General features: G+C 37.7%; 1 protein-coding gene across 5 annotated transcripts in view; it reads right to left on the reverse strand.

The window, feature by feature from the left end:
* Positions 1-5,299: 5,299 nt before the first annotated feature.
* Positions 5,300-26,102, reverse strand: part of LOC131064559 (uncharacterized) — a 109,349-nt gene continuing 88,546 nt past the window's right edge. For 3 of the 5 annotated variants that reach the window (XM_057998728.2, XM_057998726.2, XM_057998727.2), the window contains 3 exons: positions 16,446-16,671; positions 6,394-6,615; positions 5,300-5,817 (listed from right to left, as the gene is read on the reverse strand). In XM_057998728.2, coding sequence (XP_057854711.2) covers positions 5,664-5,817; positions 6,394-6,615; positions 16,446-16,671 — 602 coding nt within the window. In that variant the 3' untranslated portion in view covers positions 5,300-5,663. Of the gene's footprint in view, positions 5,818-6,393; positions 6,616-16,445; positions 16,672-26,102 lie in introns of those variants that run through there. The other 2 variants (XM_057998729.2, XM_057998730.2) reach the window with 2 other exon arrangements.

A 26,102-nucleotide genomic window follows, 5' to 3' on the forward strand; every position in this document is an offset into this window, starting at 1 on the left:
ATTTGAAACCTTTCTTTTATTCTTCTTGTTCTCAATCATAGGAGGAATTATTTTGCCATTATTTTGGAATTGTTAATGCTCCTTAAGACCTTGGGAGGAATTATTAGCAAGAATGGGATAAGTGCCTTTCTTTCTGGAAATGCATGAAAATTTGCACAGGCTCAATGGATTTTTTGTTCCCAAGCAACATATTTCGAGCAAAGTTTTATAACATTTGGTAGCTCCTTATAAGTTCCAACATAAACACAAAATCTATCGAAGGGCATTTGTTTCAAAGAATTTGTGATATTGTTTGTAGATAATAACTGACCAAAAGAATTTCTACTACCATGAAAGACCTCTTCATGCCAAAACTCGAAAGGCCCTAGGAGTCTAACTCATATAGAGACCAAACCATGGCCCCCCTTGGAAACATTAGATTTGGTAAACCATTTTTTTTTGAAAAAATGCACATTTACCAAGGAATCAGAGGCCTCTTTGCAATCACCAATGATTGGAAGAAAAAGAGGAAGAATCCACGTGTCATGACAACCACCTAAACTTGACTAGAACCACACAATCTTTTTTAGAGCCCAACTTCAATTAGTATCAATACTTGGATAGTAGCTTAACAACTACCCAATGAGAGCATTCCTCATGCAAATAAAGCATGGTCCATTGCCTCATCAAAAACCTTCCTAGTAATGTTAAAGTTATTCATAATAGAATGAGTCTCACCCAAATTGTGGTGAGATGCATCAATGGAGAAATGGACAAATCCATTCCCCTTCTAACCAAAACAATTGGACCCAGGATATAACACAACCACATCCTTGACCTTAGAGATCTAAGGCCAACCAAGAGCCAACAAAGCCTTATTAGGGGAGAGGGGGGCTCCATAGAGGAAACAAACTCCACAATAGAACTACTATTCCTCACACTAAGATCTATTGCAAACCTAAGAAGGTTTTCACCAACACCCTCAACCATCGACTAGTTTAACACAACAAATATAGTCGAAGTGAAACCTAAAAGCAACTGAAACAAGCCTCAAGCACCATTTGGGCAACATCTTAAGGGAAATGAGCTAGAGTCATTGTCATGGGAGAGGAGACTCCACATAGCCATCAACTAGAAGGGACACTGAGCCAACTTTAGGGAGGAGAAGCAATCCTTTCCATAGCCCCCTAACCAATGTGCCCTTTAAGGCCTTTATAGAACACTTTCCAAAAACCACAAGGTCACACCCCTGTTCCTTTAGGCAAGCTTCTAACGACAAATCTAGGAACAATTCATTGTCCTCCTCTACCCAATCATGCATCTTGAAGTCAAGGTTAGGAAACCCTTCATTTGTAAAGCTATCACCATCGTCACCATTGTCAATGCCACCCTTACACGAGGCAAGAGTAAATGCAAACATTGTTAGGGCTTGCACAAACACGCCTAGCCTAAATGCCTTTACTTTTGCCTTCATTTTCACTTTCATTGCCTCTTTCAATAAGTTAACTTTGTAGTTAAAAAAAGCTATCAAAATCAAATGGAATTATAGCTAATCATATATCATTATCATAAAATTTATAGAATATTCTTTTCTATTGAATGTGACTTATAATCATACAAGTATAGAAATTTTTGTATTTAGTGAAAGAGAATAGTATGTGATTATATGGTAGTCAACAATGGGTGTATCCTTTAACAACATCTTCAATTAAAATGTCTCTCCCGCTTCTCCCCAATGGCTCTCCCGCCTCTCTCAATTTGAACGTTGTTGTCGGTGCCTCTGGTTTGATGGTAGTTTTTGCTCCTACTGTGTTATCTGCTGCAGATGTTTGTGGCGTTCCCTCGTCTTCTAACTCCCCCCGCCTTCCTCCTCACATGGGGGCTTATGCTCCTGTGATTCGCAGTCGGTTTGATGTTGCTGTTGTTGTTTGGTCTGATGCTCCTCAGGTGGTTGTTGCTGCGCTTCCCATGTTCTCCATCGGATTTTGCTTGGTGCAACACCCACACCCCCTGGTTCTCCAGTTGTGGGTCCTGCTGTTGTAGGCCCTCTGGCTTCTGGGGTTGCGGCTTTGCCGACTGTTGCTGATGCTGTTGGTTCTTTGCCCAAACTTGCTGGCATGTGTAGCTTTGCTCGTGTGGCCAGATCTTCTACCCAACCCTTGAAGGGGGTTTGTCCTCTTCCTTGTGCTAAATCCTCCCCCATGGTGGTTTGTGGATAGGATGTCATGGACAACATTGGGTTCTACCAACGTCGTGCTCGTGTGCAGATTCTCTGAGCTCTGGCTTTCTCTATCGAACCTTCATCGCTGGGTAAGTGACTCTTGGCGGCCATTGGTTGCTTTCAATATTGATCTTTTCCACTGTGCTAAAGGCATTTTTGTCGCTTCCTTCACATCTTCCGCTGATCAGGATTTGGTGTTGGGCATGCCATGGGCTTGGGGAGTGTACTCCCTCTCTGTTAAGCGTTGGACAACTACTTTTAACCCTCACTAAACCACTTAATGTGCATTCAGTTTGGGTTTGACTCATCAATCTCCCTCTTCATTTTTTGGAGCACTCTTGTTATGAGGCTATCAGTAACTCTATTAACTGTTTCCTGAAGGTCGATGAAGCTACTTCCTCAATGGACCACACTACCTTTGCCTGCATTCTTCTGAACATTGACATCTCTCCCGGGAGATGTGGTTCTTATGGTGGGGGATAGGCCCTGGTCACAATTGCTGGATTTTGAAAGCCTCCCCTTCCGCTGCAAGCGATGCTTCTCTATGGGTCATCTTGCTTCAGATTGCTCTATTTCATGCCACAAAAGTGTTTCTACCTGGTGGAAGAATGCTACTGTTGATCACTTAACAATCAATGCCCTTGACTCTGCGTCTATTGGCTCCTCTCATGAGGATGATGTTGATGTCATGCCCCTCACGACTACTGATGCTCCCGTTGCTCCTTTTGTGGCTTCATCTCCTGAGGTCTCCACTTCTGCTTCTCTTGTTCTACAACCATGATCCCCTGTTGTTGGATCTACTTCTGTTGTTGTTGTTGTTTTGTCACAGCTTGCTATTGCTGTACAACCTCCTGTTGTTCTGTTGCAACGCCTTGTCGACACCACTATTTGTAACCCTGCGAGGTCCCTTCCGATTGATCTCTCTTTTGATGGATCTAATGACAACATCACCTGGATTGTGGTTGCTCGCAGGCGGAAGGGGAAGTCTTCTCCCCTGCCCCAAATCCCCGACTTTCCCCCCTTGAGGTGGGTCTTTTTTGTTCTCCGATTGGATAGGATTCCTTGCATGTTTGACTGTGATTGTTTCTAACTGCCTTTGGGTTGTTGTTCTTTTTGCCAACATAATCTCTCTTGATGTTGCTTCTTGTTTGTTGATAGTTTTGACTATGTTAAGGGTTGGCGTCCTAGGTAACGCTGCTTTACTAATAAAAAATAATGGGTGTTCACATGTTATGAGGTTATGCATATTTACTAAGTGTTATGTAATCACAAGATAATACTTTACACAAAATTTCGTGTTGGCAAAGAATACAATGTGAGTTTTTTAAAAAGAGTCTCTACATTTATAATCATGTATTATTGATGAGATATAAAGCTAATTTTAATTTTAAATTAAAAAAAAAAATTATTATTGAGCAAAGATATAAAAATTTGAAAAATAGAATGATAAAATGTACTCACTATGTGGAAAAAGAACAAATATATTCCAAGTCAATATCTTCATTTATTGACAAACTATTTTTTGAGTTGTAATGCAAGACTGAAGGGAAGACATTGATATGCTTTTTGCCCAAAGTTAAAGAAAATATTTTTTCCATATAAAATGACCTTTTGAAATGAAAAGGGAGATAAAAAAAAAATTATTATTATTTGATCACTTGATTAAGGAAGATAAAATAAAAGTCATATCTAATTAATTGATTGTAAAGTTAAAAACAAATAATCCTAAAAAACCATAGGAAATAATCTAATTTTTTTTTTTTTGTTTTTTTTGAGAGGATGTACGTTTGTTTCTTTGAATATTATAAAAACATTTATGAAATAAATGGAATGAGGGGTACAAAAGAAATTGAAAAGACCATAGAAATGCAAGGTGGTGAGCATGGGAGAAGGGCAATAGAAAGTGTATTCAACCAAGGGTATAAAATATACATTTGATTACTAATTCTTTAAGGTTGTACCCATAGCTTAAAGAGTTTACTGAATAAATCATTTTGAAGGCGCAAATAGCCATTCCAAAGTATAGTATTATAAGTATTGATTCTATTGGTACAGCTTGAGTTGGTCTAGTTGTGGAGAACTTGTGCTCTTGAAAGAATGGTCACAAGTTCATATCCGACGGGTGAAAGGTATCTACGCCTCATTTCTAGCGCAATTAAGTGTCTCCACAAAGAGTACGGGGTAGTCTCATATTGCTATAAGTCATCTGTAAACCTTCTTAATAAAAAAACATATAATAAATAAATTAGGGAGAATTGGCCTGTCCACAATTTTAATGTCATGGACTGAAAATCTCATGTAGAGTAGCCAGTCGCTTGATGCAATTGCATTCCACTAGCGCACAGTTCATGTGGTACATTGATTTTTGAAGGTAAGAAAGTGCTTAAAAGTGGTTGCCAGATAGCTTTGTAAAGTATGAAAACGCTTACAAGAATAAAATGGCTCCTTGAATAGGGTATAGGCGCTGCAACTTTTCATCAGCATACTTGGAATCATCTTTTCTGAAAAGAAAAATCGTTTTCTTTTTCTAAACAAAATTGACATAAGAATCCTCAACTTAGCTCAACCCAAATAAGCAGCATCACGCCTTAAGAAAGATGGCCAACTTAGCTCGACCCCAATAACACCTCTTGCAACCTTTCTTGTACCCACGCTTCTAAGAATCTCGGTTTTCAAAGAAACGCTACTACTTAAATCTGGAATCACCATATGTCTGAAGATATGCAGGCCTAGAGTCACGATGTAAGGACTCACTTTTGTACACATTGGAAATCTCAAGGCACAAAAAGAAATTAAATTCTGGAATTGATCAACTTCCTCAACTGTTTCATGTAAAATTAACACGGTTTTAACCATTTTAATATTTGAATAGGTGGCTTGCACAATGAGAGATCAATCGGATACGGTTATAAGAGACGATAAATTTTCCATTAGTTCCATGAATGTTACTCTCCTACTTTTTCAGGAATCCAACCTTTTATGTCATGTTGGTTAAGCATAACACTGACGAAAGTGAGAATAATCGGAGTGACACAGCTTCAATACATACCTCATAAAATATGATCCTTTGTCAATCTGAGAATGCGATTCTCCACAGGCTAAGCAAATAAATTGCTTCAGGTTAACCAGAAGAAAAAACCAAAATATTGCTCAACAAAAAATACAAAAGTAGAAGCATCTAACCGTCACAACCATATCTCACAGTAGAGTACCTCTGTTATTAGATGATCTGTTCTGCAGCAATTACACAAGTACAGTAGAGAATATCGATAACACAGATTTGGCTGAGAGTAGTTTATATAATTATATTCCTTCTGGGTATGGTAAACGATTCCAATACTCATTTTTAAAAAGGATAATACAATCAATATAAGCTTCCTCTGGCTGTAGTGGTACAGTTTCCAAGGATGGATGTAGTGGTACAATTCAAGAAAGTTGGTATATACAGGAAATCCCAATGTTCTTAAAGTTTGGTCTCCTCTTCCAAAAGGATTTCATAAATATCTGTCCTCAGTCGTAGTTCTTTGTCATGCATTACCTCTTGGAGATCAGACAGCTCCTTTGCTGTCAAAATATTGCTCAGTTTTTTAAAGCCATCAAGCCACAACAGCTTTGACCTGGTGAAAGCGGGAAACTGTTAATATCCAACTAATTTTCCAATAATCAAGAAAATCTATTAATTACATGTAACACTAATACCTAAACATGAATTTCAATTTGCAAAAGTATTTCGTGCTTGATCAAATGGAATGAATACACCCAAGGCCCAAATTCTAATTTCCCTTCTCAATATTATTGAGACACTTGGTACCAAAATGGATACAAATTTCACAAGCCACTAAAGCCCTAATAATCTACACAAGATATTACGTAAATAACTGCACAATCAATTGCAAGCAAACCAATTCCCAAAATACACCGCTGCCTTTCTACAATGGTTTAACTAGATGCATATCTATGGTACAGCCATATTAGCATAAACATGTAGTCAACTTCATGAAATGTCAGGAATTTGCGAGTCAAGAAATACTTGGCCTAGATAAGCATTACATATTAATTTATGGTGCTGTAAAATGTAGATAAGTCAGATATGTCTTTACATGCAACTGTATCCACTATCATAAGTCCACTAAGGTGTTCAAAGGTTTAAGCAAGCCAGAGAGAGAAACAAGCTTAATATCAAGGAAACTCACCATGGACAAGCATGAATAGCTCTGAAAAAAATGCGCCTGGCAGCATCACCATTGCATGCAATATGGAGTTCATAAGCAAGGTAGCACCGCCACAATATTACTGACTGTTGGGTATCTGAGTCAGCCAATGCCCGCTCAAATAGTCTATGAATGCGTGGTCCTGAGCTTTGTCTTCCAAGTTCGAATGTCAAAGCAAATATCCAGAGAACAGTAGATGGATTGCTGTCAAGTTATTTAAAGTTCAAGAAATAAGCATAAAAGACGATAGGAAGTCATATATGGTAACCACAATCATTCATTTCGAGAAATCTTAAATGTACATCAACATCCATTCTTCTGAAATACATGAACAGAGAAAATTAAACAGGAATGCTTTCAGAAATGGTCATATTAATATACATGGAAACTGAAAAACATGTGCACTTGCATGTGTATGCAAACTGCAAAGTTATATCAGGCCTATATGGGTTGGTGAGTTAATACACAAACACACACATACGTATTGATATAGATATACATACACACACACACATGTATATCCATGTGTGTGTGTCTATCGTCATGCAAGTGTAAATACACAATTGAGTACATTTACATATGGGCTCTGTGAAGCATATCATACAATCATAAATGTGTAAAATTTCCAATCTATGCATTTAAAATGACAAATAGGAAACCAATAAGTTGTGTTTAATTTATGTGTGGTCCAAACACAATAACTGAACATTATATCAGTGTCAGAAACTTGCATTCAGGTAAAATAACTCTGAAGATTAAAATATTGCTAGAGTGAAAAGCTAAAATGGAAGAGTACAATAATTTTCAATTTCATAATGGGAAGCAATTTGCTACTTAGTTTCTACACAAATAGGAAGAATTTGAAACATGGGAATCCGATAACATACATTGTAACTGTCATAAGAGTAGCTTTGATATCTGATACCAGAAAGCTTTGATAAACAAACATACTAATAGCAGCCATGAAATGGACCAAGATCCTTCAGAACACTAAGAATAAAAATATAAGTTCACTAGCTTAGAAGAGCTAAAATGAAGTTAACATATCGTGATGAATGAAGCTAGATTTAAAGCTTCCAAAATATCTAATATGTGAATAAGCAGCCATGAAATGGACCAAGATCCTTCAGAACACAAAAAAAAATTAAGTTCAGTAGCTTAGAAGAGCTGGATTGAAATTAATATATCGTGATGAATGAAGCTAGATTTTTTGAGAATATGTTCCAGAAGCTTCCAAAATATCTAATATGTGAATACCTGTAGATGGCAGGAGGAAATTACAGGCCAGAAATTAGTTTCTGGCCATTTATGATGAGCTCAATGCACTACCCACATTTGGACAACACATAAGAATAACTATAAGCAATCATGTCTGCGAAAAAGCCCATTAATGGGTTACTAGTCTCTAAGAATAAATGAAGAGAAAAACAATGGGAAGCCCCTTTGTAGGGTGTGAAGCTTAACTTTGATGGAGTTTCTTCAGTAATCCTGGTCCAGCAGGCACTGAATATGTGTTACAGGACAACTCGAGGCTTTTGTGATTTGAGGATCACACAATCTGGGAATCAAAGCAAAAAATGAAGCTGAATAGGGGGTGCTTATATCTTGGTTTATACAGAAGGTTTCATAATATCACAGTGGACTTTTCAATAGTTATAAATGCTTCCAATAAAGTGTAATGCCCTAATTGGAAGCTTCGTGCTATTTTGGAATAAGTATTAATATGGAAAAATAGATTTGATTCTATAGAGGTGGCACATTGCTATAGGCAACAAAGTATAGTGGCAGTTTTTCTCGCTCAAGGAGTTAATAATAAATATTCATAACATTTCCTTGTTACAAAGTCATGAAATGTCCAATGGGATGGCCTTGCTAGACTTACCAGTGAAGATAAGCTGTTGTGATTCCATGTTAATGTCACCATCAGCCTTAGGCTGGGTATTATTTCTTTTCAAAGCCTCATTTGTGGTGTATTGATAGCAGATTTGGATTGCGTGTAAATACTTGGCTATGCCTAGTGTTTATTTGTCATTATGGTCTTTAGGATATCTTTGTTTTATGACCTGTGTGGCTTCATCCATGGGTTTCCCTCATCTGGCTTTTGTGTTTGTTTGATGTGGTAGTCTTCTGCAATTAGGGATTGTAGTTTTGATTGATAGACTTATAAACCATTGAGAGGGGGGGGGGGGGGGTGAATCAGTGATAGTAAAAACAATAACACTCAAAACACTGACCGGTTGAGATACTCAACAAGTTTACTAAACACTATGCATGCAATCCACAATGATATTAAAGCATCTACAATAAGTAAAACATCCACCATAACACAAGTGTTTATAAATGGAAAACCCAAATGGGAAAAACCACGGTGAGATAGGACTCACAAGTTAACTATCTACAGTAATAGATAACTGTCCGGTTAGGGTCTACAAAAATGCTCTGGTAGGAGCGAATCCTGTTAAAGATCCCAAAGCTCTGTTAGGAGCTATACCCTGTTAAAGGTAGTACCCTATTAGGAGTAACCTTGGTAGAGGATTTCTGAATCCAAACTAATGGATCACCTTGTTAGAGGATTTGTACAATGAAGCTTGTTAGAGCTTACCCGGTTAGGGGATTTGACTGTTGTAGTGATTAGTAAACAATAGGTGGTGTGATCTAATAGTAGCACGACTTGCTTGAATAGATCCTCTTCTGCTCGCTCAAAACTGCATCACCAATTTCATCACCAACATATTCTGCAATGCCTTCAACTTCTATCTTGCATCATATCATGTCATGTTATCATAATGTCATTATATAGACACCTAGATTTCATGTTGGCTTAGAAATCATATCATAATTACCTAGGTGCAGTGTATCTGGACAATCAAACATAACTCATCACAAATTGCCGCTAGAATGTCGGTTAAGGGTAACTCATCACAACCGGTTGGAACATCGATACCGGTTTGGAGTTAACCACTATCAACACATAAACTGATTGTCCTCCATTCGCTTCTTTGATGGTTTCCACTGAATCTCCAAGTTGGTGTCAACCCATTTCTGCATATACTGGTTGTCTACATATACCGGTTAGACACCTTCTAAAACCATCTTAACAATACCGGTTGCAATACAAGTAACTTTAAAAGTAATACCGGTTTGTCTTAACTAATGTGAACATATGTGTGTGTATACATGTTCCATCAATGACAACACATGAAGTCATTCATTACAATCATCATCAAGCCAACATTGATGGCATGGCGGGTAGTGCTGGCTCATGGTGTTTTACCCATGCCGAGATTGGTTTTACCTTGCCTAGGGACCCTTTCTGCAAAGAGTGCATATAATATCATAGGCTGAAATATATTCTCAACTGCTGTAGTCTACCCATGTCAAGGGTGGTGAAATCTACTATGGGTTCTAACAGAATAGAAGACAATGGCCTGCTTCAGTCTTGTGCTTCTATCCTGGCAGGTTTTAACTTTTCAGGGTAAATTATTCATATGATGGATTTGCATGGCTTTCTGGAGGAGCTTCTAGTACACTTGAAAGATAACACAGGAATTTCTGGCTCAGAGTTAGCAAGGTTTGGAGCAGTCCTTGAATGTGTCAGATGATCAAGCAAATAGCTATGCATAAGGAAATACTCAACCTTGCCAAGAAGGTGAGCAATCTCTCTGACTTATGCCAAGACTTGTTACAAGTAATTCAAAATATGGCCATTTCAAACCTTTTGGGCATTATTGAGGTCGCTAACAACCATGCTTTGTTGTGCCTTGAGAATGATGCTAACTCATTCTATGCGTCAGATGAAGATTATTAATAATATCAAGTATAAAGAACTGGCAGCATCAAAGGAGTCAGTGCCAGTGATGGTGAAAACTATGGTAGTCTCAAGGAACGGTCTACAACAGGGTTTTTGATCACTAGAAGATGCCTTGTCGCCCAGTTACAGGCTGATGGAGATTCTTGGTTCTGTCATTGTGTTTTGTTGCTTTTTTATATGCCTGTTGTCAACCATCTTTTATGGGCATAAGTTTCTGGTATGTCTTTGTTCCTCCTTTTGGATAAGGGGTTGCAGCCCATTAATAGATCCCTAGAAATTTTATCTTAAAAAATGTCTATGCAAAGATCCACATGCATGCAGAAAAGAGAATAGATTTCAAGATTATTTGGCTCCTTAGATATAAAGGATTATCCCTACAAGGATACCACAATTGTAAGAAAAGAAGGTTAGTTTAAACATTGTGTTGTGTGTGAAATCCATAGGACGGAGGCAAAGACCACCTTAGCGATGCTAGAGACAGCTAGGGGAGGAGACACGACACAAGATATGAGGAGGATGGACGGGAAGTTATAGGCATTGAGGGCCCGCTTGACATGGGCAGAGACGGATGTGACTCCGCTCCGAGGGGAGAGATATTGCTTGCCAACTACTGGTCCTAGGGGGTTTTGCACCTATTTTTGCATAGGTTACAGGTGCATGCCAACAGATAGAGAGGATGGCCTGAGAGACATGGTATTATAGGGACCTCTACCATCAGGTTGTACCGGAGCAGAGGGCAACATCTTATACAAAGAGCACTCGGTCACACATGGTGCAAAGCCAACAATTAGGTGGCAAGTTGGGGTTAGGGCACCATGAGCACCTCCAGCAAGACCATCTGGTGAGTGGGCAGAACCAGGGGCAGTTGACAAGGAGAGCACATGCTAGTTCTTGATATGTGTGACATTTTGACCCTTTGGGGATATTCATTGTATCATGATTGGACACATTATCATTTTTTTGATATATATGCTTATGCTTATGACGATGCATGATTGTGATTATCTAACATATTTGTGATGCAGGGTGGATGTATGCCTATGTGGTGTATGCATATGTTCATTTTTATGAGTTTCATATGTCATGTTCATAATGTGCGGTGGATGCGGGATGGATGCTTGATGTTTATGTAGTGTATATTATTTGTAATGCTATGGTGATTTTTGATATACAATGAATACGTCTAACCTATGATGCATGCAATATGTGATATTGATAATGTTGATATGTATGGATTTATGTATGATTTATATGTGTATAATTATGATTTAGATGTTTAATGGATGCAATTAAATAATATGCAATGAATATGATGATGTGGAATGAAAATATATATTATGATATTATGCAAAATGAGATGGTTATGTTTCCTTAAAGGAGATGTAATGAATGTTATTGAATGAACTTCAATGTAAAAAAGATCTAAATACCAATGCATACTATAACTAATGACCCTAAAAATGAAGGTTATAAACAAATGATATATAATGAACCCTAATGTAATTATGCAATATGCAACTGAACAATAATGGATATCTAAAATGTATGAAAGAACACAATGCAAGGGTGTGTGTGAATATGACATGCAACACTAATATGAATGTACATGAAGATGCCACGGAATAGAGATGGATCATTTTTTGTAATGAGCCAACCATAATACAATGAATAGGACTAGATAGATGAAAGGAAGAAGAGAGGAGAAGAAATGAGTAAATTGGAGTCTCCAAAATGGAGGAATGAGGGGGCTTGGATGGAGTAAATGTTGTTGGGTTACCCTAGGCTCTATATAAGTAATTTGACTCTAAGGTTTCCTCAAATCATTTTCCAATCCAAGAAGGGCAGAGACAGTTTAAGAGACGAACCATGGTTTATAGGGAATTATATTTATATTTCAGGGCTAATCCCTAGATTTGACCCTGCCAAAGAATTAGTTAAGAAACCCTCCTTTGAATTTGTATGTACAAGCTTCCACAGGAATTATGGCTGAAGGATATTTTCAAGGAAATTAAGAATTCACTAGGTCAATATATCCACTGCTCTATTACCAAAGAGGGAAGAAATTGGTGATGTGTCAAGATAAGTGTGAAGATTGACCTATGTAAGCCAATCAACAAAAGCTATAAAGCTAAGATCCTCTCTAGAGGATTGGATGCACAAATTGGATTATGAATGTCTACCAATCCAGTACTTCAAATTCTGGAAGGTTGGCCACATAGCTAAGAATTGTGACAAAAGTAGAGGAAGTCTAAAAGAGACACGATAATAACATTTGGCTGATATATCTGTTGTTGGACTTTCAAATTCAAATTCTAAATGTACCCAAAACTCTCCACCATTTCAAGAAAGGGTGTAATGTCCCCCATAGTTTTAAAACTCGTGGACTCGCCACGGACTCGCGAGTCCATGGGAGCCACGAGTTGACTCGCCAAGGACTCACAAGGCGAGTCCATCTGAAAGACTCACGAGTTTTTTGCAAGGACTCGCGCGAGTCTTTTGCATGGACTCGCGAGTCTTTCAGATGGACTTGCGCGACCCAGAAAAAAAGTCATGCAAGCTTTAAAATTGAGTTTAACATGTGAAAATATTTGGTCTCTCCGTCATGATTCATATATGGAATATAACATTTAAGTATAAGTGATACTTTAAGTTATATTCCATATATACTGTTAGGATGTTTGAGAGTGGTTTCAGACCTCCAGGAGTTATAATGCAAAATCTAGTTTTTGGAGGATTCTTCAATTTTCCAGACTTAGTCAAATTTCAGGATCCTTCGGCGATGTCCCTTGACCCCAACTTGGGGGCGCTGCCCCCAAACCCCCGTCGAAAAATATAGGGGGAAATTGTGCCGATGGAAGTAGGGAAAATTTAACCTCTGAGTCTGATTAGGCTCCATATAAAAGCATAATTAGCATCGAAGAAATCTTGGTATTATACATTTTAGAGTTGAAAGTTTGAAACTATGAGTATGTGACATGTGTAATGTTTCAATTATGGCTCTTATGTTCTCTAAATGCATTAATTTCTTTATGTTTTTTTGTAAAACTACGATTTTTTTTTTTGCCGAGTCTTTCACGAGTCCGAGTCCGAGTCCAAATTTTTGGTTTGCTGAGTCCGTGGCGAGTCCGAGTTTTTCAACTATGATGTCCCCTATTAAGTTTAGGCCTGTTATAACAGTACATTAATATATTCTTAAATAATTACAATAAATAAAAAGGACTATTTATCATCCAAACAGGTGGAATTTGGGCTTCAAATGAAAATCCTCTTTTAATCACAAGGGTCTACTCTCAAAGACTTCCCTGATCCTTAAGATAATCACTTGCCACCTCTCATCATTCAAGCCAAATGTGTGAAAGGTAGTTTTCTATTGAACACGAAGCTGTTACAATAATACAAGGTAATAAAAATATTTTATGGATACAGAGATTACTTATCCCATGCATGGGCCAACCCTTGCCAAAATCCCTGATTTATCTACAATAAGGTCCTTACTGGCATCTATACACTGTTTTGATAAGAAGCGACAACGCCATTTGTCTCTCTCAAACAAAGTTGAAGGGAGTTTTCTTTCAGAGAATCCAACGCCGGCTAAGTTTCTCTAAATATTATCTAGTTTCATCTCTGCTTTCTGAGAGAATTGAAGATAATCACAGTCTCCTATTATTGCCAAATTGATGCCACATTGTCAAACAATCTGAAGACCTAGAGCCAAAGTAAAAGCTTCAGCTTCATTATTAGTTCCACATTTTGATATTTTGGAGACCGCTTTGACAATATTTCCAAGAATCCCTAATCACAAATACAGCCCAGAAACTCTCGGATTACCTCTCAAGGGGCTGTTTAAATTGAGTTTCAAAAATTCAAAATGGAGAATCCATTTTATCTTACCCCTGCTAGATGAAGGGTAGACCTTAACATGCCATGTACAGGAAACAAATAAACGATTATAATCTTATTTAAATTTTAACTATTAATAAAATTTTATGTTTTTAACTGCAATTAAAAAAAATCTAGACAAAAACTAAATTTAATTCATATATGTGAATGGAAATACAACGCAACAGAAGAAAACAATACAGCCATGGCAAAAGGAAAAAATTCAGTGGCTAGTACAAGGAAAAAGTTGCAGTGAGCCAACTAATATGTGTTTGACAGCAGGTAGCACTAGCAGTGTCACCCAACAGATGCACCAGCGGCAGAGGAGAAAGTTTCACAGAAAGCAACAATGACACCCAGAATCCAGCATGATCAGACACCAGCAAATCATGCCTAGAAGCCATAGGGATGCAACAACTTTTTTTTCAACAAAATGACAAAGCCTTAACATTCTGTTCAGATTTTAGGGCGTTTTTAAACACTTCTTTCTCTTTTTTTAAAACAAAGCCCTAGCATTCTGTACAAATTTTCGAAAATATATTAATATTTTTTTTCAATTTCACTGAATTTTGAATTTGTAGGAAAAAATTTAATTCTCTATGACTTATCCAACATCTGAAAAGTAAGTTACGGATTCAAGTTAGGGCTCAGGTTCACATGTAGGGATACTAGTAAGACAATTTTAGGGGTTGGGTATATCTGTACAAAAACACATGTAAAAATCATTTATATATACACATTTTAACCTAAAAATAGGAATTAAGTTCTGATAACCACACACCATGCATATGATAAACAAAACAACCATAAAAATATATCCCATGTGAAATACAACATCTTCAACCATTAGCAGGGGCAGAAAGAATGCTCAGAACCTAAGAATTAAAAAAACATTAACATAGGACATTAAAGACTGAGGACTAAGTATTAGATTGCAATAGTAATTCTTAGAAAGAAATAAAGGGTCTGCACGTGGCAGATTTTGAAGATTGTTCCTACTTCATTTAGTATAACTGTACAGGGTAATTGTTGAGACATTGACCAGGTAGGACTCGAACCTAGGACCTTCCATACGCTGCTGGAGTGCTCTACCACTGAGCTACTGGCCCGTCTCGGACCAGTCCATCGTCGGTCCGGGTGTGGCTTATTTCCACACCAACACCCCCCCTTAAGCCACACCTCTCGTGTGCTTGGGGCTCTTAGCCTGGACCTGGCTCTGATACATGTTGAGACATGGACCAGCTAGGACTTGAACCCAGGACCTTCTGTATGCTGCTGGAGTGCTCTACCACTGAGCTACTGGCCCCTCTTGGACCAGTCCATCGTCGGTCCGGGTGTGGCTTATTTCCAACACCAACAGTAACGAACTACAATGAGTTCCCATATTCAAAAAGATTGAAGGTCCAGCCTAATTCACAGAAAGAGAAAAATGGAGTTTGAAACAAAATGAAGTATTTCCACGCTTGCCATCCCTATAATTTATATCCCCACAAAAATTAAGAGATGCAGTTACTGAGGATACAGCTGGCTCAAACAGAAACCAATAAGAGTTAAAACAAGGTCAAAAAAAAAAGGCCAAATACCAATTGTTAGTCATCAGTGCTATGACAGCTGATATGTTTATCATCTAGAACACATGAATGGAAAAAGAGACCGAAATTGAAAACGTGGTTACTATCTTTACTGTAGAAAACCCCATGGATTCTTTGCAGGTACGTTTTGGGATCTGCATTTACAGCCAGGTATATCCACAAACTTACCCAGATAAATCTGTCCAGAAAATGCAAAATCCATAACAAGCCAAACTCAAACCTGAATACAAAACGAATCATACCCAATCCAGGGCTGCAAGGGAGCGAACTAGTAAGAGTAAAAATAGAGACATAATTCAACTATTTGAATATCCTATATACATTTAAATACTCTATTTATATATTATTATTAAATACCCTGTATATATACTATGTTTATATTCAATTAATTATATATATTAGTTTTACAAAATTATTGGAAATATTGAAGGTTTGATGTGTAAATGGAAATCAAATTTAATTGACTAGGTTTTTGTTATCGACTTAGTCCATTGTAGCCCCTTGCTGCCATTGTAGTTATACCTCTCAGCATAATAAGATGGTTTCTCACACAGGCCTTATCTCAAAGAACACAAATTGGTCTACAAATTGATGTCACCTCTGTGAGAACACGCGATGACATACAACATGCAAGATCAAAACATTTTGCCTCGCATAGTCCTGCATCATTACTTAATTAATCTTACCAAAGGAATAATTTGAAAAGAGAAATTAGACACTAAAATGCTTGCAAACCAGTAAGAACTTATTACCTTTGACAGTACTCATCAAATAGCCGACGCAGCTTGCAGGTGAAGGCAGAATTGGTGCTGATCTCTATCAATGAAACATAAATTCTTGAATTCCAAGGATATTGGCTTAGACCCTGTAAAATTAGGTCCCATGATTGAGATGGTCTCACTAAAACTTTATTCTTCTCAAGCATTTGAATGTAACGTACGTACAAAAGTTCAAGCTCAAGACTCTGTTGTCGTCTTTCTGTCATCACAGAATGAACATGTCAAACATTCTGAACCAAGCTTCTTTTTCCTTTGTTCTCTGAGAAAACAAAATTCAGGATAGCTTGTAGCATGGATAATGTCAACAAGTAATTAAAACGTTGCGTCATCCAACCAATGTTTATACATCGAGAACAATCATGATGTAGATAACAATTTTGGATACTCTATCTAACCCCCCAGAAAAATATTAAATTTGTGTGGCAAACATCAACAAGGTTGTAGATACTTCTTAGACTCAATCCTTCCTGAATAAAATGCAACTACATTGTGTGTAAGAACAAATTAATTGAAGAAAAGCACTGTGCATGTGTCGCATGATATTTTCCAACATAGCAGAAACATCAGAAATATGATCTAACAAAAAGGATTATGCACATTCCATCATCACAAATAACATCTACATGTCTGTTTAGAAACCTGATTTTCGAGGAAAAAAAGTGATGCAGATGCCAACAATGTTATTATATAAGTTTTCTAAACATGAATACAGTTACAGACATCAAAATCAGAGGACATGATGAGACACCTAGTTCAGTTGTCTAATGGATATTGAAAAGTAGGGAAAAGTGTGTACACACACATCCACAACTCAAAATTTTGGCTTGGACTTGGAATTCTACAAAAACACAGAAAATAAAAAATTTACATAAATTCACAAAATAAAATTAAATAATGCATGAGACACAGAGAATGATATTAGAGAACGTAAATCTATTTTGATCATGTTAGAATAATGTATTGTTTCTTTAATGGTCATCTAGTTGTCTTAGTTAGTTTAGGAAAGTTTCCTTTTCTGCATTACATTAACGATTGTTTCTTTTGGAAACATCATCTCTTGTAAACACTTTATAAAGAGCTTTCATCTCTATTGTTAATAACATCGAATATTTTAATATGGTCTCAGAGCAGGTCAATGGGCTTTTTTAGGGTTTGGCAAATATTTTAATAAAATAAAAAATTCATAAGCCTCTACCTGGAATTTATTTCCAGAATTTTTTTTTTAATCAATTTTTTTTATGAAAATTGTTAGGAGATTTTTGTGGGCGTTTCTTGGCCCTGCAAAAAATTGCAACAAAACGCAAGAGTTCTCTTGCAAGTTCGTGAAAAATCGTGGACGTCTGATAATTTTTATATTTTTTGCAACCGTGAAATTCCTATTTCACCCCCTATGTCTGCTCGAACGACGGATTTAAGCTATTTCTATGCGATTTTTTTCGTCTTCGTGCGACTGCTGGTACTGATGGATTTCTTCTTCTTTTGGAGCTGTTTTTCCTTCACGACGCAGTCTCTTCTCTTGTGCAATGGGAGTTCGTTTTTGGCTCGGGATTTTCTATTGGTTTCTTAGCTGCGAGCCACGTGCCGCCCTTTACTCTCCCCATGTCGGCTTTGTTTGGGCGCCGCTTATTTTTGGTCGAGGGAGGGCGTTTCTTGCATGCGACCTATCTGTGTTTTTCACCCACAATATCTATTTGCTATCTGCGATTTTGGGCTATGTCGTGTTGTGACCTTTTCACACATCGCCCCATTGCTAGAGCGGACCCCCTCTTTTCCTTCTTTTTGCATTGTTAGGTTAGGGTTTTGGCTGCTTAGTGGGCAATTTTGTGTTTCTTATGCCCGAGTCTCGGAGTTTTGATCATGCCTAGTGTCGTTTAGGGTTTTGAAGTTATAGGATCAGGCGCGTAAAGTTTAGATTTTAATGATCCCAGTTTTGTCTAAGTGTTGACCCTTTTGGAGCGTTAACGTGTTTTTAAAATGTCCTCATCGATGATTTTAGGTGCTAAGGTGTTTTCAGACCTTTTGGAGTTGTTTTCTCGCTCCTAGAGAATTATTCAAGTTGATTTCGCACTTTGTCCTAATAGATTTCCTTAAGTTTCGAAGTTTCTAAGTGATTCTGAGTGGAAAAATTATCATTTTCTGGATGAAAATCCATATTCTAAGGGTTAGAAGGTCAAAAATCCATACTAGAGGTGCTTTTCCCCTCGTATTCCTAACTACCCATGGTTTTCCCCTCTCAAAATCCAGACTGGACATGGATTTCCCCTGAAATCCATACTTGCTCCATTTTTCCACCACTGTGAATCCATACTAGGGTCATTTTTCCCTTGGAAGTGCTAAATTTTGACTAAGTGTCGAGATTTATCTTGACTACCCACGTTTTTCCACCAGGGAAGGGTATGGATAGGTTGCGGATGACGTTTGCATTCATTCCACACTTGGGTCGATTTTTCACCAGGTCTTTTGTGACAAGTTTTTGGGGATGTTTGTTTGGATTTTCATCCAGACTCATCGATTTTCCACTGAGAATGCTTTTTATGGTTTTAGAGTCCGGATTTTCATCCAGACTGGGGTCATTTTTCCACCAAGGGGTCTTTTTGAATGTATAAAGTGATTTTTGTCCGGAATTTTTATTCCACACTCAAATCGATTTTCCCCTAGCCCCATTTTGTGTGCATTTTGATGAATTTTGTTGGGAATTTTGTCCATACCTAGATCGATTTTCCCTTATGGGAAATATTTTAACATTTTAAGTGATTTTGATGGGATTTTTTAATTCCTACTTGGATCGATTTTCCCAAGTGGCTCATTTTTTTATTTAATTTGCAATATATTAATAAAGTGAGCTTCATTTTAATTGTTTTTGATGAAAAGCAATGATTATTTTAAAAATAAAAAACAATTAAATGATTTGAGATTAGCATTTAATGTTTTAACCTTCTAGAAGCAAATCAATTTCACCTAAGCGAGTATAAGAACAAGTGTTTTACCTCACATTGCTTGTGTGGTGAGATTTGATGATGAAAGCAAGTTTAAAGAGAGGAGTCCAACATTATTTTATTATTGAATTTGCCAAGTGTCTCCATGCAAGGGCGATTTTTCTCTCTTATTGGCAATTTTTGATGAAGTGTTTTGGAGAGGTGTTGATTGAAGACTTATTTTTTCCTCCATTCTTTCCAGCTGGGCAATCCACTTGATCGCTGACATTAAAGTTTATTGACTCCATTGACTTCAGATTTTCGATTTTTTTGGGGAGATGGCGATTTTCCTAAGTTGGTGACTTTGGTGATTTTAGAGGATTCTTTCCTCCAACTTGGCGATTTTCCCTCAAATCCGCCTTTCAGCCTTCTGTTGTCAGACTGGTTTGACTGTTCTGAATGTCTCCCCATGCCACCATTTTAGTAAAGTCCGCCATTTTCGTTGAAAATCGTGATTTTTTGTGTAGGGCGATTTTTTGTGTTTGGGGTTTCATCTCCAAACAAAGGTGATTTTCCTTGATATCACCTTGGTTATTTGCTGTTCTCAGACCTTCATTGTTGGCAAATTGCATACACATTGAAGACATGTTTCAGATTTAAAGGTGGCGCCATAGTTGGGAAAATACGATTTCTATTTGGCAAGTGTTTTGTGACATATTTTGGTGAATTCCATGCATGCTTGATACCGCCATTGCTCCCTACTTGCTGTCATTGCCTCAGATCTGAGCCTAAACGCCATTATTGCAGCGGGGGTGACCTCCATTGTTGGCTGTCCATCTATTTTCAGACTTAAACTTTCATTGCCAGCCAGCTCCAACTTCAACGATTTGCCTTTGGGAGAGTTTTCAAGTCATTTTCAGTCAATCACTTGACCATTTGAGGGCTGTTACAGGTCTGCAACTTTGCCATGGCTGCTTGTCCTCAGAAAATTTAACTCTTACCAACCATACCATTATTCCCGGATTTGACTTGCTTTCATTGTATAAGTTGTTTTACATCAAGTTTATGCATATTTAGATAATTGCGACATGTTTTGAGAGGTTTATTCATTTAGTTGCAGGTTGTCTTAATATTTGTGACCTCCATTGTTGATTGTGGAAGGTGTCTCCAGACATTATTTTTTTTTTTTGTGAAAACACAACCTTTCACACCTTTCCCTAGTCACTCTTGATCCGGTATACTCCTTTGCACTATGATTTGCACGAAATTTCTAAGTATAAGGAGGTGTTGATTTCGTGACGGTTTCATACCCTAATCTTGTCACATTTTGTTTTAAATTGTTAAGAACTACCTAGAGCAGACTATTTTCCTGACTTCATATCCTAATTAGTTTAAATCATTAAGAACTCAGGAATTCTATTAAGAATATTATATTTTTCCTAAGTTCTAACTTCAAGCTTCATACAGGTGCGATGTCGAAGTCCGGATTTAAGGAAAGAAGAGAACAACAGAAGATACTGGAGACTGGATTCTATCCAGAATCCAAGATGTCATCCAGATGGAAGGAGATTATGGATACAAACATGCATTTCCTAAGCCTGAACCTGATGTGACAGCCGATATTCGGAGTCAGAAATCAGATTCCTTCCCCAGCATATGTAAACATTATGAAGAGTGGTATTTTTCAAGCCGCTGGATTTCCACAGTCCATACAATACAGTGAGCTTATCCTGGAGTGTGCACGATGTTATGATCCTCGCTCGCAAATGATCAAGACTCCTAAGGGCGTTCTCATTGCCTACCTTGCTGAGGATGCGATTGCTGAGGTGTTTGGAATTCCACGTAGAGCAGATATGAAGAATGCAACTAAGGATGAATATGAAGAGCAGTGCACGAAGAAGATAGATGCATGTAAGAATATAATAACCAAAAAGTGGATGATCGAGCCTAGGCTTCATCATTCCAAGGCTCCCAAGACACTCGTGCACAAACTTCAAAGAGGAATATAGTAACTTAGTATTCCTGCTCAACAGAGTGATGGGGATGCTGCAGGGTGCAATATTCGATGGATGGATGTTCTACTTCATCCAGGATTGTCTTAGAGGGACATTGATAAATTGGTCTAGAATTATAAGTGACAATCTGGACTTTCAGCTGAGGAATGTAGAGTGGTCCAAGTCTTTCGCCATGACTTCCTGCTTGGTATACTTGCTTGCACGATTTGTTTCGTACAAAGGATTGATATGCAGAGGTGAAGTCGGGAATGGGCAAGGACAATTCAGGAGTCATGAGTGTTATCCCCATCTAAACATGTATAGAATTGAAGACTATAAGAGAGTGAATGATGTATTCACAATGTACATCACACGGATGCTGCAAGGCGGAATCCACAAAAGATTGTCCAAGGAGGCAACGGAGCTAATAGAGAAATATGGATCGTGGTATATTCAGTTTCCCACCTTCACGTACCTTAGGATTCATGGGTTTCAATCCGAACCCTACAGGCTTCCTAGGTATCCTTCTGACAGAATGATCTTGTTGGAAGTGGTGAGACAACTTCTTGAGTTTGATTCCATTCAGAGAGAGAAGCATAGGATAGGCATGAGATTCCCTATTTTAGTTGGGAAGACGTTGGAGGTTTGGCAGTTTGCCTTAGCCGCCAACACTGCGAGTGAGGAGCTTGCATTCTATCGATTTGCAGCCTTCAAGAAAAGAGAAAGATTTGATCCAGATAAGAAAGATGAAAGGATCAAGGGAGAGAAGTTCATCCACAAGGTAGACAAAAGATTATTGGGTCAACCTGATGGACGAGCGGGCAGTGAAGAGACGAATGTGGTCCAAGATGTCAGTGGATTTCATGAGGAAGTGTGGACTTTTCCTCATTTCTGATCAGGTGTTAGATGACAGGGATAATACACATCCACATTATGAAAATGAAATGAAGAAGGCAATCTTATTGCCTAATTGATCAGAATCAGACGAGATTGATTTGAATGTATTGATGGGAGAGGTCTTGAGTTTCTCCCGTACATGGGTAGATATTCAGATGAATAAGTTAAATGATATGGGTGTTTCCTTCACTTATGAAAAGATGAAGCCGGAAGAATCTACTTCCGAAGATGATCAGAGGACTATCGGTGATGTTAGGATTCATGCAGATGAAGAGAGTCAAGCTCCCAAGAGAAGGAAAAACACGCCAAGAGGAGTCCAGGCCAGAGGGAAGAAGATTGAAGAGGTCAAGAAGAAGAAACAAAAGACTATCATTCCTTCACCACCTCTCAGTGTCTCATCAATTAACAAAATTGAAATAACAAAACAGAATAAGGAAACCCAACAATGTTCCAACACAGTGATACTACCAGAGAATATTCAGGAGTTACATGCCACATCGACATCTGCTCCACCAAATGAGAATGATGATCAGTCAAGATCCCCTACTGTCCTTTTGGAGGTTAGTTTGGGAAATGAGATGTATGATTTGACCAGAAGCAATCCTAATGATGTTATCTCGGCATTGAGAGGACTTGATCGAGATATGTGTCTCAATGATGGTATGGAGATGGCTGCTATTCCTAATTGGCTGATGAAGAGTATGGAAAAAAGTAAGAAAATGATAGAGGTACAACCTATTGATAACATTGATGACTACCTAGCTAGGAGCAATAAGGAGAAAGAACCCAAGAGAGCTAAAATTTTGTCGCACATAGCTAGAGATGAGATAGGAATGTGGATTGCACAGGTGGTTGTTCCTATCGGAAGTGTGACAGTGGACATTGCTACTCCTATGGATTTCTAGATTACTTCAATTGCCCTTGGCCATACTACAAGAGAGCAAGAGTTTTAGGAGGTTGGTGATAATCTTAAGGCGATCAGTGCAAGGTTAGATAGAGAAATCGAAGAGAAAGAGAAGTACAGAGAAGAGAACATTAGACTTAGAGAGTATATTGCAAGGATAAGGCATGAGAATCCCACCCTTATTTCCCCTATTGCGGATGATCATGGACTACATTCACACTATGAGGCAGCGAGAGATGCACTCTCGGAGGTGGAGAAGTGGATTGACAGTGCAAGAAAACAGGCGGATGATTTCCTTACTCAGTTTGTCTAGGCATATGATAGGACAACAGGGCTCATGTTTAGAATCCAGTATTTGGAGGGAGTTTGGGAAGAATTTCGGCCTATTCAGGAGAAGACTATTCCACACCTCAGAGCTTTGAAAAAGATTCCCAAGTCTACGTTGATCAGCGAGAACATTGTGCACAGTGGAGACAGATACGAGAACGCCCAGTTGAGTTGTACAGAGATGGAAGGATTGATTTAGGACATTTAGTTGAAAATCCTTGCCTCAATTGAGGAATTATTGGGTGTTGATGTTAATGGTGCTTGTGGTTTACACTTAGCCAAATTAAGAGACAAGATGAAACTTATGTATTTTTGTCAGTTGGACTCTTTGAAGAAGAGTCAGATAGGTGATTTGGTCTCTTTGTTGATTCATGTTCATAGTTCGCAGAAGCTCATGCCAGATTGGGAGAACACTTTGGACGCTTACTCGGATTCACTGGACGTGATTGATTTGCAGCAAGATACCTTACCTAGCATTTCCATGGAGTTAGATTCAATATTAGCTAGATTCTTGGAGTTTGCTAGGAGAGAGAGAGATGCAAGGAGGAATCTTCTAGAAGATTCCCTTATTTGATGACTAGGTATCTTTTTATTGGGCCATATGTTGGTGGCGCCATTTTTTATGTAAACCCTAATTAGGGCAATTCTAGGGTTTTGTTGGCATGATCTTGGCCCTTGATTTATTTTTAATCTTGGCCATCCATTTTGTAAGAGACTCTATATATACCTCCTTGTCTCTCATTTGTAAGAGTTTTTGTAGAATTGTTGGTATATGCTGCAGCTATTTGAATCATTGTTGGTGATTTTGCTCTTCAAATGTTGTCTTTGCATTCATAGTTCTCAATTCCTCCAAGTTAGATTAGAATTTTAGATTAGAATTTGTTTTTCATGTTTATTAGATTGAGTGAAAGATTTGTTGAATATATTTGTGTGGAATCCTTAATCCATACCACTAGCTTCTTGCCACTGGTAAGTGTGCCTTGTGTGGTCAACTGGAAATTTGAGTAAGCTTAACTTCAACTATTATGCATACATTGACAAGCATCAACTTGGATGGTGTCAAGTGTCAACGTTTGATGGTGATAGTCTGAAAATCCTTGAGTATACCTTAAATGATTGCACTAAGCTTGTGTCAATACCTGTTTGTGAGACCCTGCCTAGTTTGATTCCACTAAACTTGTTCATCATTTCCTACATTATTAGGTCTAGAATAGATTTCCTGAACCCTATTCCTTTTGCCCATTTTTTAGTAAGAATTAAGTCCAAAACTACATTGCTAAATCTTAAGTTGTCAGCATACTTATTCTGCATATTTCATGATCGAAGAAGATAATCCTAACATTTGTGTAAGTCCCCAAGTGAGCACAACAATTCAAATCAACCATTGAGTTACCCACTCGTCAAGACCTGACATGTAGAAACCTTGGAATCATTTTAGTTGATCTTACCCTTAGCATCTGAGGTGATTTTGTTCAAGAGAGGGTAAATTATTTTGGTATTTTATTCTGAAATGTTATGTTTCTGGCTTTTTCGGCTTTTCTGCGATTTGTGTTTCCGACTCGTGGGATGGCACCCTCAATCTAGGATTTTATGGTTTTAATTATTTTTATTTCCACAAAAACAATATTGCAGGTTTTTATCATAAATTTTCCCTAAAAAAATTATTCTGGTGGGGTTTTCTAATTTTTTCCCATAAAAAATTATTATTGAATGGGTTTTAATAATTTTTTCCACAAAAATTATTCATGGTTTTTTTTATTTTGCATGGGTTTTCTAATTTTTGTCCTTAAAAAAATTAGTTGATGGGTCTTTAATAAATTTCTCCTTAAAAAATTTTGGATGGGTTTTAATCATTTTTGCCTTAAAAATCATTTTGTAAAAGGGTTTTACCGTTTTTCCTCATAAATGAAGTTTTGTATTTTGGTCCATGTCTCAGATTTTGTCTTGGGTTTTGATCGATTTTTCACCTAAAAAATCGTGTCAGGTTTTGATCAATTTTTCTCCTCAAAAATCGTGTTTGGTCATCTGTAATTCGTGATGTTTGTGTGGGATTCTGGGTTTTGCCTAATTTTATCCTCAAAAATCATGGGTACAAGTGTTCCTGTCTTAGGGTTTTTACCATTTTTCCAAAAAAAACAATGTTTTGTAATCTTCAGTTTGTGGGTTTGGGGATTTTTTCCTCAAAAGTCGTGGCTTCTTGCAATGTATTTTGGGGGTGTTGTGCTCATCTACAAAAGTTTGTGGTTGTTTTTCTGAAGCAGTGGAGGGTTTGCCAATTTTTCCTCAATCATAGTTTTGGTTTATGCGGCTATTCTCGGTGTCTTTGGCTACAAGGATGGACAACTTTGTTACCCAACGTCAAGTTGAATAATTTGTGGTGATATCCAAAAGTTTTGCAGATTCTAGGAGGGTCAATGGCAGGCTTTTGTTGCAAAGTGTTCTACGAAGAAGGGGGCAGCCTTCTTTGTTTTTCTCTTAGTCATTAGCATGATGACCATTAAGGGAGGGTGTTAGAATAATGTATTGATTCTTTAATGGTCATCTAGTTATCTTAGTTAGTTTAGGAAAGTTTCCTTTTCTACATTCTGTTAAC

Source organism: Cryptomeria japonica, chromosome 8, assembly GCF_030272615.1.
Source record: "Cryptomeria japonica chromosome 8, Sugi_1.0, whole genome shotgun sequence".
Taxonomy (NCBI): domain Eukaryota; kingdom Viridiplantae; phylum Streptophyta; class Pinopsida; order Cupressales; family Cupressaceae; genus Cryptomeria; species Cryptomeria japonica.